Source organism: Penicillium bovifimosum (genome assembly GCF_028826915.1).
Source record: "Penicillium bovifimosum strain IBT 22155 chromosome Unknown utg000006l_segment0_segment0, whole genome shotgun sequence".
Classification (NCBI taxonomy): Eukaryota; Fungi; Ascomycota; class Eurotiomycetes; order Eurotiales; family Aspergillaceae; genus Penicillium; species Penicillium bovifimosum.
In genome coordinates, this window is record NW_026622715.1 from 2216270 (window position 1) to 2228688 (window position 12419).

At 49.7% G+C, this 12419-nt stretch overlaps 4 protein-coding genes across 4 annotated transcripts; 1 reads left to right on the top strand and 3 right to left on the bottom strand.

Moving 5' to 3' along the window:
• Positions 1–309: 309 nt before the first annotated feature.
• N7515_008478 (putative anucleate primary sterigmata (ApsB)) lies at positions 310–4879 on the top strand (the record flags this gene model as incomplete). The annotated part of the gene is made up of 2 exons (XM_056669222.1): positions 310–2217; positions 2267–4879. 2 exons carry the CDS (start codon positions 310–312, stop codon positions 4877–4879), a joined length of 4521 nt encoding a protein of 1506 aa, XP_056519052.1.
• A 173-nt stretch (positions 4880–5052) lies between these two features.
• On the bottom strand, positions 5053–6115 carry N7515_008479 (nicotinate-nucleotide diphosphorylase (carboxylating); the record flags this gene model as incomplete). Its single annotated transcript, XM_056669223.1, has 3 exons — positions 5053–5782; positions 5845–5900; positions 5960–6115. 3 exons carry the CDS (start codon positions 6113–6115, stop codon positions 5053–5055), a joined length of 942 nt encoding a protein of 313 aa, XP_056519053.1.
• Positions 6116–7098: 983 nt separating this feature from the next.
• On the bottom strand, positions 7099–8149 carry N7515_008480 (uncharacterized protein; the record flags this gene model as incomplete). Its single annotated transcript, XM_056669224.1, has 2 exons — positions 7099–7597; positions 7662–8149. The coding sequence occupies 2 exons, from the start codon at positions 8147–8149 to the stop codon at positions 7099–7101; spliced, it is 987 nt and encodes a 328-aa protein (XP_056519054.1).
• A 1691-nt stretch (positions 8150–9840) lies between these two features.
• N7515_008481 (Zn(II)2Cys6 transcription factor domain-containing protein) lies at positions 9841–10867 on the bottom strand (the record flags this gene model as incomplete). The annotated part of the gene is made up of 3 exons (XM_056669225.1): positions 9841–10540; positions 10605–10702; positions 10760–10867. The coding sequence occupies 3 exons, from the start codon at positions 10865–10867 to the stop codon at positions 9841–9843; spliced, it is 906 nt and encodes a 301-aa protein (XP_056519055.1).
• Positions 10868–12419: the final 1552 nt, after the last annotated feature.

Sequence of the window (12419 nt, forward strand, 5' to 3'; positions counted from 1 at the left end):
GTATATATAAGTCTTTCGGATTGGGGACTCATGATACCCCCTCAGAAGTGAACTTACTTTTGATTCATTGTTTCTGTTTATTTTTCTGGTTTATGGGTTACTCTGATCACGGTGATATTGATGTTGATGCTAGATGCTATAACTACCATGATGGATGTTACTATTAAGTGAGCAGAAGTAATAAGTGCGTAGGTGTAAAGTAACAGTATTTCTCTCAACACCTTAATTCCTCATTACTCACATGATCCCATCTTCAATCCATTTACCTTTTCTTATGTTTCTCTGGCAACTCTCAAGTTGATACATCCAATGACCACGACGAACGCTCATTCGCCGATGAACGCGGGTAAGACGCAGGGAGTGGAGACCCAAACACTCGTCATGTCCCAGCTCACAACTTCGACTTCTTCGATATTTCAGACTCCAGATCAGTCGCATGATCTCAGTTCAGAATACTTCATGGCAGAGGACGCACCGGGGGTAATCCCCCCGATCTCGGTCACACACTCCGATTACGCGCAAACCCCCGAGCCGGACATTGATGATATTGAGGACCCCGACCCTGAATTTACCATAACATCGCAACTGGACCTGGAAGACCACAGTTTTATTCCTTCTTTGACAGATCGCGACGATAGTAGTCCCTTTCATCCATCAAGCGAAAATGGCGACGAACGCGACAACAACCAGACCCTGATCGAAGAGCACGAAATGCGTCGCAAGTTGATGGACATCGAGTCCAGCTTCTTACCAGAACCCTCGACAATTGCGACCGGGCCTTCTGCTGGTGCAGATGATACTTATTTGGTTGGAGTCCCAAGAGATGACGTTGCAGAAACGACACAGGATTCCTCACAGCTCTCTTCCTTAGAACAAGCCGAGACAGGTTCGATACATGACGAAGATGGCAACGCGCAAGAACAGACAGAATCAGCACCTGCTCGCCAATCGGAACAGCCTACGGATACTCCATTACCTGACTCCTCACCCACGACGGCTACAAAGCTGCGCCAACCTCAAACCACCTCGTTGGAGAAAGAAGACGGCCAGCTCCCTCAGGACGCGCATCCCTTCAGATCTGGATTTTCTATGACCGAGAACGAATCACAACTTACTCCCTCCAAACTTCGAAATACCTCCCGCAGCTTGTCCCCCGGTGCATCGCACCTGTTCAGTGACCAGAGTGGTAGTAGTACCCCTGGTAGTCGCAAAGCCAGCCGACCAAAGTACCTGACTAGCCGCCAATCAGCCCATCGTCTCTCACACTCCTCGGTCGCAAGTAATAACACCGAAACAACCAACAGCGATGCCACACTTGGCGCGGACTATGCCCTCCAAACTGGAGGCGCAACGTCCGATAACTATGGCAGTCTACATGCCAGAAATCATACGCATATGGCTAGAACGACCAGTCTGGGGAGCATGGCATCAGGGATCTCTGGCTATAGCGAAGAAAATCCGTTCGATAAGATCAAACCCAGTCCAGCGGATGGAGGCCTGCATACTCTAGAGGAGGAAGGCTCACCACGTTCTCGTGCTGATCCAGTCGAAGACACCTCGGCGCCGGTGACACCAAAGGCGAAGCCACAAGACAACAATCTTCCTACGGATACAGCAATCACCGAGCGCATAAAGGGCATTCAGATTCCTACCACATTTGCGCAACGGTTTCGGGAAGACTTTCAACCAGATAAACGACTAGGGGCATCGACGCCTACGTTTGCGAAAAGTGGTCGGAACTTGACTCTTAAGGAACAGAGCAGTACCATCGATCGCCTGGCGAAGGAGAACTTTGACCTGAAAATGCGAATTCATTTTCTCAATGAGGCACTCAATAAGCGTTCCGAAGAAGGCATCAAGGAGATGATTTCAGAGAATGTCGAGCTCAAATCAGACAAGGTCAAACTCTCCAAGGACAACCAGAGCCTAAGGCGCAAGATTCGGGACTTGGAAAAGCAGGTCAAAGACCATCAATCGGACAAGGATTCTATGGTCAATCATGACCCTGAAGCGTCAGAGGATGGTGAACGTGACTCGGCTCAAGACGAAGAGATGATCTTTCTGCGGGAACGGATTGAAACCTATGAACTAGAGATTGAGCGCATGAGATCAGAAACCATCGCACGGGAAAGTGAGAAGCGACGGTTGGCTGAGATGGTCAAGTCTCTTAGCGACAATCGTGCAGGAGAGTCCGATGCAGGCGCAAGAGAGGAGCGAGTAAGTTTTATACCCTCTTTGACCGACGGGCAAACTAACCGCTTGATAGGAAATGTGGAAAGACATGCTTGATGCAGAAACATCCGCGCGTGAGCAAGCCGAAGAGGAGAACCGCAGACTTCGGGATGAAACGATTCGCTTGCGCAGTGAGATGTATTCTGCCACGAAGTCTGGTCAATATGACTACACATTTGATAGAGATGGCAATCGACTCCCTGGTGTTCCTAACAGTACCCTCGTTGTAGAGCTGGGGCTTCTCAAACAGGAAAACGCCGAACTACGAAAAGAAGTCAGCGCTCAAACTTCAATGCTGACGTCCCGCAATCGAGAAAAGGAACGTCTCTATCAAGAGATCGAAGAATTAAAGCTCGGAGAACGCCGACATGGCGGCCAATCCATAGCTGGAGACAGTATCTTTGATCGTTCTGCTTCACGCGCTCATGTTCGGCCATCTTCCCAGGCTAGCAGCAAAACAACTATGTCTCGCGACATGGATCGCGACGAACTCGAAGCCCGCAATGGACAACTTCGCGATCAAGTGTCGACCCTCAAGCTTGAAAATCAAGCCATCCGAGCAGAACTTGAGGACTATATTGCAGAATTGGAGGCCCTTGATAAGGCATACCAGGCCGATGTTGACCAAGCTGAAGAAGAGATCCAAAATCTACAGCAAGAACGAGACCAGGCTGTGCATATGGCAAACGAACGAGATGCGGCCTTCCAAGACCTAAGGGCCGAGGCACAGGAAGAGTTGGATACACTGGGAGATGAGCTCGATCAGAAGATTGTTGAGTGTCAGCGCATGAACGAGGACCTGAGAAATCAAGATGAAAATCTCAAGGTCCTGCAGGCAGAGATGCGATCTGCGAATGAGGGTATCATCCGTCTTGAGGAAGACGCACAAAACAACCTGGCTGCATACAAGTCCGTGCAGCGGGAGCTTGAAGAGACAAACCGTGAGATGGAGTCTATGGAAAAGAGTCTATTCGAAGCCAACACCAAGGTGCAGCGACTCACGGTGCAGATCGAGTCGAGCCAGAATGAAATTGCTTTCCTCCGCGAAGAGCAAGATGGCGACAAGATCCGTATCGGGGACCTAGAATCAGACCTTAAGAACTACCGCATGAGTTTGTCCAGTGAAAAGGATAAGACCAGAGAGCTTGAGCAGCGACTGGCCGACGAACGTCACCAGCGAGAGATGGTTGGGAGCAAGGAGAAGCAAGATGTCCAACGCATCATGAATGAGCTGAACCGCGAAGCTTCAGCTTCCAAGGAGGAAGTCCGACGGTTGAAGAAGAGTCTCTCTGCCCAAGAAATTGAAACCTCCACTTGGCGAGAACGGTTAATGGACCTCGAAAACAATTTGAGAGAAACTCTAGGTGATCTCAGCGGCAGTCGGTCAAGCTTGATCACCAACATCATGAAGCTACAAAAGGAACTCGAATCGACCGCCCTGGAGTTGGAGAGCGTTCGCTCGCAGCTAGATGAAAAGGAATCTCTGCTTCGGAACCGCGATGCTTTACTCGAAAGTCACGGACTTGAATCACGCAAACTCTCAGAACTGTTGGATCGTGAACGGCACGCCCGCCGAGCCGACAAACAATCCTTTGAGTCGTCACTCAAATCTCATCAGCAGGCATCCCGGACGATTGCGCAAAGCAATTCTCGCATTGCAGACCTGGAAAAGGCGCGAACCGAGGATCGCAAGAGGTATGTAGCGCTAGAACAGCAGTTCAAGGACCAGCTTAGCGAGCGCAATACCATGTTCCTTAACATTTGGAAACGATTATCCGGACTCTGCGGGCCGGATTGGGCGCACTCCAATAGTCTGATCAATGGCAATCTCCCAAGCCAGGAGGTTATTGGCAATATTCTGTTCTGGCCAGGCTTCAGTCGCAACCTTTTGCTTGCAATGAAGACTGTCGAGGCCGTCATGGCGGGATTCAAGACTCGCATCAAGAGTGTCGATCACGAGTTGACCAAGCGGTATCACGCGCTGGAGACGTCATACAATGGGCGCATCAAGAAGCTCGAGCGCCTCGAAGAAGCCGTGAAGAACATGAGGTCCGGCCGTGGACAGTCGAGCTCCACGCCAGAGATATCTAAACTGCGTGGCGAGAACCGTCTTCTCAAGGCTGAGCTCAACCTACTCCAACCCGGCTCCAGACAGGGTCCTGCGGCTGCAGTCATGGCATCGGGGCCTCGATCCCCTTCGCTAGTGTCGGCGGCGAGCTCTGTCGTTGGCACTGAAAGGTCTCGTGCCGAGAAAGGTCTCAGTCGCAGCAGTACAGGACTTCCGCAGCCCTCGCACTCCTCTTCTAGTAGCACATTAACCAACAATAATCCCGGGACGATGATACCACGTACGCGCAGCTCGCACAGTGGCTGGGATGGTGGAGATGAGAAATGGATTCACAGGCTGCATGAGCTGGAAAAGCGAGTCAAATCTGAGCGCGAGGCGCGTCTCTTGGACCGCAGTGGTGCTCGCAAACGACTGGAGGAACGCGATGCCGAAAACCAGAAACTTCGAGACCAACTCAACCGGGAACGTGCGCGGCGCGGAGCTCCAGCGACCATCACTGGTGGTGGTCGCCCTCCTGTCTCGGATGAAGCGCCTAGCTCCAGTGAAGGAGAGGGCATTACAGTCGACATTGAAGTCTGATCTTCCAGCCTATGTACTATACCCGCGTCTGTTTTACTTCTGCAATGCTTGTAATGATCATGAGGGCATGAGACGAGGAAAGGCGTTTTTGTTTTGTTTCTTTTGCCAATGTCGGTGTTCGATTTCTTTCCCTCCATTGTCTATACACATGCACTTTGGAATGAATTGTATGATTATCGCAACGATACTTTCAGTGAGAAATCCACAATCCCCGTGCCCTGGTGGATCGAACTTGTAGACAAGATATCCACATCGGCACAGACGTACGATGGCGCATTCTCTTCTGTCAGCCCACCGCTCACCTCGATCAAGAAAGCCTTCTTCGAGGACCATTCACGCTTAAGGTGCGCTGCAGCATCCCGCACTCCTTCTGGCGTGAAGTTATCCAGCATAATGATATCTGCCCCAGCCCCTATCGCGGCATTGGCTTCTTCAATACTCCGACACTCAACTTCAACCTTGGTCGAGAATCCACCGGTAGCCTTTGCAGCCTGCACAGCGCGTGGGATCGCCGCCGCAATCGAGTCAATCGATGAGGGGTCGGCAACACCCCCATCCGCCGCAGCCCGGTTGTTCGCACATGCCCATACATGGTTATCCTTCAGCATTGTCATCGAGCTTAGGTCGTGTCGGTGGGGATCGGCGCCGCCAGCGAGCATCCCGTATTTCTCCACCAGGCGGAAGCCAGGCGTCGTTTTCCTTGTACCGGCCAGAATTCCTTGCCACCCCTGCGCACGCAGTGCAGCGAGCATCGAGGCGCTCTTGCTGGCGATGCCCGAGCATCGTGCGAGAATGTTGAGCGCCACGCGCTCGCCGAGGAGGATCTTGCGGATGGGCCCGCGCACGGTTGCGCAGTGCTGAATCGGGGTGATTGTTTCACCTTCCTTGATGTGCCATTCGATTCTGCAGGGGAGGTGGTTTGAGTAGGCTTTCTCGGCGAGTATGAGGGCAAGAGGTAGACTTACGTGCAGCCTAGTTGTGAGAAAACTTCATCGAAGAATGGTACACCTGCGACAATGCCCTACCGATCAATTAGCATCTGTGACCTTTGATTGTGTTTGGCGCAACACCAATACACACCTTACTCTTTCCCAACAATCGGGCTTCGCCTTCTGACTCACCAACAACAAAGCCGCCATAGTCCAGGCTGGGACAGTCCTCTTCCAGCCAAGAAGTGACCAGGCGCTTGTAGTTGCCAGGGAGAAGATGACGCAGATCTCCGTGGGATGAAGCCATTGTAGATAATCGATGGGGGCGGTCGAATGGTCGGACTGGAGAAATTGAATGCTTTCATCAAGTTGATCAGCGTCCCCCACGCGGGGCGAAGAAGCTCGGCTTGGCCCGGGGTTCCTCCGATTTCGGCCGATGTCACGTGGACGCATTCAGCCTCAGCCTTGGACAAGCCCCAAGTTAGTCTTCTCGAATAATACACAGCAGCAATCCCTTCATCGAGGCTGTGTCATATTGCTGTGCTTAGAACCTTTCTCTCCAGCTATGCAGTATAGCATGTTGCCCATCCAGATACAGCCTCATATTGTATAGTACCGCAATCCAGAAACACAGCGGGAATACGGCAGTAACGGCACTCCAATAGTGAGAAATGACTTAAGATTCCCCAATGCCAAAAGGTGGGGCCTTATGGCCCTATGGGTAGTCTCGAAGGCGAATTGTTCTCGAAGCGGGGTCACGGAGCTTTTATGTGAAATGCTATTTTTTGTTCTTAGTTGGGGCTTGTTAGAGATCGTGTCCCAACCATATACACAAGTACCTACATTTATAACAGAGGTGCGGTAGTAACCTACGTAAAAAACCACTACATAACTATACATGTAGTAGAGTACATCTTACTGAATATTCACATGTCTAATCCGATGTGATCATGCAATTCAGCCTCGGACCTGACCTCGGACATGACCTCGGACTTGACCTCGGAATACGCTAAACACGGGCTGCCGAGGATCCACGGATCGGGAAAAGATGACGGAGATAACTTGGTCGGCTTCGGCACGATCTTGCGGTTCTCACTTGTACGTCAATATTATTAATAATGTATATGCTGTATGCTGTATTACAACATGATTTCCACGTTTTGATACCCAGTCTCTGAATCAAGGCCAAGCCAATCTCCACTCGAGGTTTTTGAATGTAAAATATCTCAATGTGGATTTAATACATCAACTATGTACTGCATAATCCCCGTCAAATGCATACCCCTCCCTTCAAGCCTTCCATGCCTTGTATACAGTCTTGCAACCAAAGATCTCCCCCTTCTTCAGCAGGACCATCGATCGCCACTCGGGCTCATTGATCGCATTCACATATCGGCTAGGCTCGACACAGAATCCAGCTCCCTCATGGTGCGCCGGCGCACCGTTGATCGAGGGTACATTAATGTACTTGCCAGTGTAGAACTGGAACGCCGGTTCAGTGCTGTGCACCTCGAGATGCAGGCCCGTGCCCGCATTGCTGAACTGCGCCAGGCGACGAAGCGGCAAGCCACGAGTGTCCAGCGGGATCTTACTGGGTTCAGTCTCCAACACGAAGACGTCATCGATGTGTGCACCGGTCGCAGTGAGCGTGAACGGAGTGGTCACATCGCGAGGGAATTTGGCAATTCCGCCTGATGGGATACCGGTGCTGTCGATGGGAAGATAGTCGGCCGTAGCGAGCTGAGCGGTGGTGCCCGAGATATCAGGACCATCCCCGATATTGAAGTAGCTACGAGGCATATCCGTTAGCGGGAAGTTGACTACAACCTGGGAACTGGCGGGGCTGGACTTACCTGTGGTTGGTGAGATTGACAACGGTCTCCTCGCACTCGTTGCCAATGAATTCCACCTCGTACTCGGCAGTCAGCACGGTCTTGGCGTCATCCTTGCTGGCGGTGTACCAGACGCGCACTTCGACGGTCCCGGGGTACCCCTCCTCGCCATCTTTGCAGAGATATTTGAACAGCTGGGCGTCCTGACCGTTGCGCTGGACGGCGTGGGGACCGTCAAATACGCGTTTGCCCCAACCTTGCTCACCGCCATGCAGTGAATTGGGGCCATCGTTCTTCGTCAGCTGAACCTTCTGGCCATTGAGGTCCTGGATCAGGGCATCCTTGATGCGATTGGCAACGCGACCGATGGTTGCACCGTAATGCGGGGAGTTATGTTTCACGTAGTCCTCCTGCGTGGGGAAACCCAGGACGATGTTCTGGCCACCGACACGGAACTCTTGGATGATGGCGCCCAAAGGCAGGAAGCTGAATGCGGATTGTTCGGACATGATTTCGATTTATTGTTTATTTGCCTCTGGAAGGGAGTTGGTGGGGAGGAAGGGAAGTCGGTGGTTTTTAGGGTCGACGTGACGTTGGAACCCCGCAATCTGCGGAATCAATCACCGACTTCTTTCACCATTTTTCCCTTGGGTTTAGCATAAATCTTGAGATATCTGGTGTTTCAAGGTGTTCTCAATGTGCCTGGGAGGGTCCTGAAACCTGAATTATGGGGTTTTTAGGCTAAACAGGACTCAGATTACCCAGTAGCCAAATTAGGGTAAGCTCGCCTCGTGACTTTGGTACTCCATATCAGCCCTAGATCTATGTAATCCAAGGTTATCGACTTATCGGACATGAATCATGATAATCTCCCTCCAAGTAGGTGAGTTGTCCCTCATAATAAACCCGCCACACGATTATATTTGGTATCCAACCATCATTTTACTTTACCACTTGTCACTGTCAGACTGTCATGGAGCGGACATAAGACCCCGGGTTTAGGATCAGCCAACATCCGGTCGGAGGGAATGGGGTCCGGCGTCCGAAGAACGAGAGGATCTTCACCCCCAGACTCAAGAGTCAAGGCCCACCTTGGAAATAGCTGAGAAGTGAGAAGTGAAAAAGGGGACATGCCAAGATCCAAGCATTGGCTCGAAACTATTGGCATTGTGATAGACACTTCAAGGTTACTATCGAGTTGGCAAGCAGGTTTGACGATGCTGGGGGCCGTGGGTCAGGGGTAGCTCAAATATGCGATTATGTCGATGGACGATGGTCTTGGTCTTGACCTTGGTGTGTTGTCCGAGACCGAAAACGAATACAGGCTTACTATCTCTGCAAGGGTACGGAGTATCTATACGCACATGATTCGGTTCTTAGCCCATAGATGTGTTACAACATGATAAACCGATTAGGGTTGCAGATTCGGAGCATCTGACCATTTTGAGCGATTTGACGTTTGTAAAAGAATCTCACATAAGTGAAAAAAATATAAAAAACAAAGAACTGAAAACATACGGAGTACTGTGTACACAAAAATCGCTCAGTGGAGACGAACCTTGATCTCGCCTTGGTAATCATCCGCTGAGTCAGAAGATCAAATCGGAACTCAACTTGATCACTAATCCATTACTCCGTAATCAGCCTTGTAATTTTGATGGACCTGTTCCCTGGTTATCTCCGAATTATTCCCGTTTTGTTCCTCAGTTCTATGTAGGGGAGCCTTGGGGCTTGAGTGGAGTCAATTGTCCGGCATATTGCTCCGATCCCTATATCTTTCTGATGTTCTGGAACTGTGTAAATGTTCCTGGGTACTGTCAAAAGTGTACAAAGGAAAAGGTCACCAGAATGAGATCATTGCCCGTTTCGGGTGCTGTAACGGTGACATGTCTGCAATGAACTTCATTAATTTGCCATTAGACTGTAAAGAAAGACGCCCCCTTGCCCCATTTTAGAACTCCAGATAATCAGAAAACCAAACAAACTCCAAACCCCAAGCCCCAGTTCACTGTACAGATGTGATTAGGATCCCAATTGCGCCTGAATCCAAAGTTCTCGCGGGGCAAGATAGCGCCAGGAAAAGAGGAGAGAGAGAAGATAATCGCACATGTATAGTATACATGCATCACGTCATACGGCGTTAGAACGAACAAAATGAAAGGAAAAGAAACCACAGGAAGAATAACACCAAGATGGATGCTCAGATCGAGGTGATTTCCGTGGGGTTCGGATTGAGGAACTGGTTGAAATCATCGTAGTCGGTCTTAGAATCGACATATGACCCTTGCGATATGCAGTTCATGGGTACCTGTCGATTGAACATGGGCGACAACTGCTGATCATCGAAAGACATATTGGAGTAATCGGCGGTCGACATCAGATCCATCTCGTCAAAAGAATTAAACCCGTTGCTGGGCCACTGTTGCGAGCCTTGCAGAACCAATGGATTGACCACACCCTGCATGGCCATGGGCTGCGCGAAATGTGGAGTGCTGGGCATCAGACCCGGCTCGGTCTTGATAACTGTGCGGGTAGATGGGCTGTAAGTCGGTGGCGTAGGCGGCATATGCTGCTGGGAGAAAGCATCGGAGGAAAAGCGCGAACGAGCCGCTGGTGATTGCGGGCTATCGGAGCTACCGTCGGAAGATTCTTGCCGTTGCATGCCGGTATTGGTGTGCCATAGCTCCTGCTGCAAAGCTTCGGGGTTCTCTTCAAAGCGCTCGCCTTTGGAACCGTCAAGCGCGCCGAGGCGCATGAGTAAGTCGTGGGTAAGTGGTTGTCCGTTGGGTTCGAGTTTCAGGTGCTCGCCAGGCCAGCCTTCGCCTTCGATGTTGCGTCGATAAAGTTCCTGGAGGCCATTGACCAACCAAGTTTGTTGCTGTTCGAGCATCTCCACGTATCTAATGGAGAATCTGGGTTAGTTTGGGGTTCCTTTGGTCTGGAATATAAGTATAGATAGCTTACCCTTTCGGGTACACTTTGTCATGCGCCTTCTTGCGCTCTCCAAAGACACAGATGGCATTATCTGCACGACATCGAGAACAAGGACTAGATCCGTCACACTGTCCCAAGTCAGTGCATGTTGGGCAATTGATCGTTCCTGGTTCTATTTCACATACCTTGGATTTCTTCAGGCGACATCGATCGCATGCTTTGCATACTCTTTTGCGAACATTGCTATCGGAATGCGAGTGCTCTGAGCTTGGCGTTGACTGGCGTGCTGTCATGATGTGTGAAGGTTGGATGATAGAGAATAGGAAGAGTATATGAAGTTCCGGGGGAGGGGAATTCGTCCCTCTTTTAGCTATACTTCCAGATCCGGCGAGAACCAATGATCGACGTCAGTCGGGGTCAATGATATAATGATGTCAAGTCAGAAATTGTCTGATCTTTCGAATCCAACAGGAGAATTGAGTTCAAAGAGAAAATAGAGTAGACGGATGCAGATACGAGATCCTTGGATCATGAAGAGGTAAGAAGAAACGAGGTTAGACTTGATTATGTAGTAATAAAAGAAAGAAAAAAAAAAGCCCAGGTCAGCGTCGATATACCTACCTATATAAGCTTCTCTCATAAAAAGAGGGGAGGTACTTTTCTTGTTTTTGCAATTTTAATTTTGATAGAGAAGCGCCCTCCAAGTATGAGAGAGTCAAAATTACCCAATACTCGAGCTTTACCAAGTGGATCTGGAAGACTCGGCATTGAGGAACTCTTACGGCTTACGGAGAACGGAGCTTCGGAGACTTTTGAACCGTTCTGAGTCTGACGTACTCCGTAGATCCGACTGGATTGCATTTCCGGTATCTAAGTACTGATGTATGGATATTTGATATACCGACATGTATACGAGTTACTAGATCGGTATACATATACCATGTAGGAGATATTGACGCAGAATTAACGAATGAAGAGTTGTAGTTAGTGATCAAGCATAAATTATGCCCGATCTCTATACTCTTGGCACGTTGCATAACCCCTATAGGGGAATTACAACTGACTCGGCAAGCCTATGCCGATTAGATGTACCCGCTCGATTCTTTTATGTAGGACTGTTTATTCATGCTCACTCATAGAGTATTAACTCGAGTATTAGACTGATACCAAATTGTGGCTTAAAAACATACATTCCATGATAAATCCAAAAATACGGTAACATTACTCTCGCATCACAATGACTCGAGATGGGTCATTTGGATCTCTACAAACATGCAGCACCATCGTGATTCATGAGCCTAGGCCCCATCAATGAACTAGTGATATGATCAGCCACACCCGTTTCATGGAGTAATCGATTTGAGATGACAACCCAAGTCCATGACGTGACCATTCGAATATTTCGCCCAATAAGGAACTATCTCTCTTGAGTCCTCGGATTCATGTTCTGAAACGTGAAGTACATTGTAACTTCCCTATAACTGTTCAACCTGTTTCTCTCCCAGGGCCAGACCATTATACCCATTACTTGATCTCGGCTAAGCAACGGCTGACTACTTACTCAACTTACTGCATTTGGAAATATGCGACGATGGATCGATGTCAATCCCCCGTGGTCTGGAGCCATCTGCGATCCGTGGAACCTCTCCCAGCAGCATGGCCCGGGTCGGATCTAAGGCGGAGACGCATCCCGAGTCCATTCATTCCCCGTTGAAATTTGGGCTGCTTTTTTAGGGTTCTCTTTCAACGTCAGGTCAATGTCAAATCTCTCAGATCGACGAGCCATCATGATAGTGGTATGGTATATATTCAATATATATCTACTCCGTACAATATCTACAAATC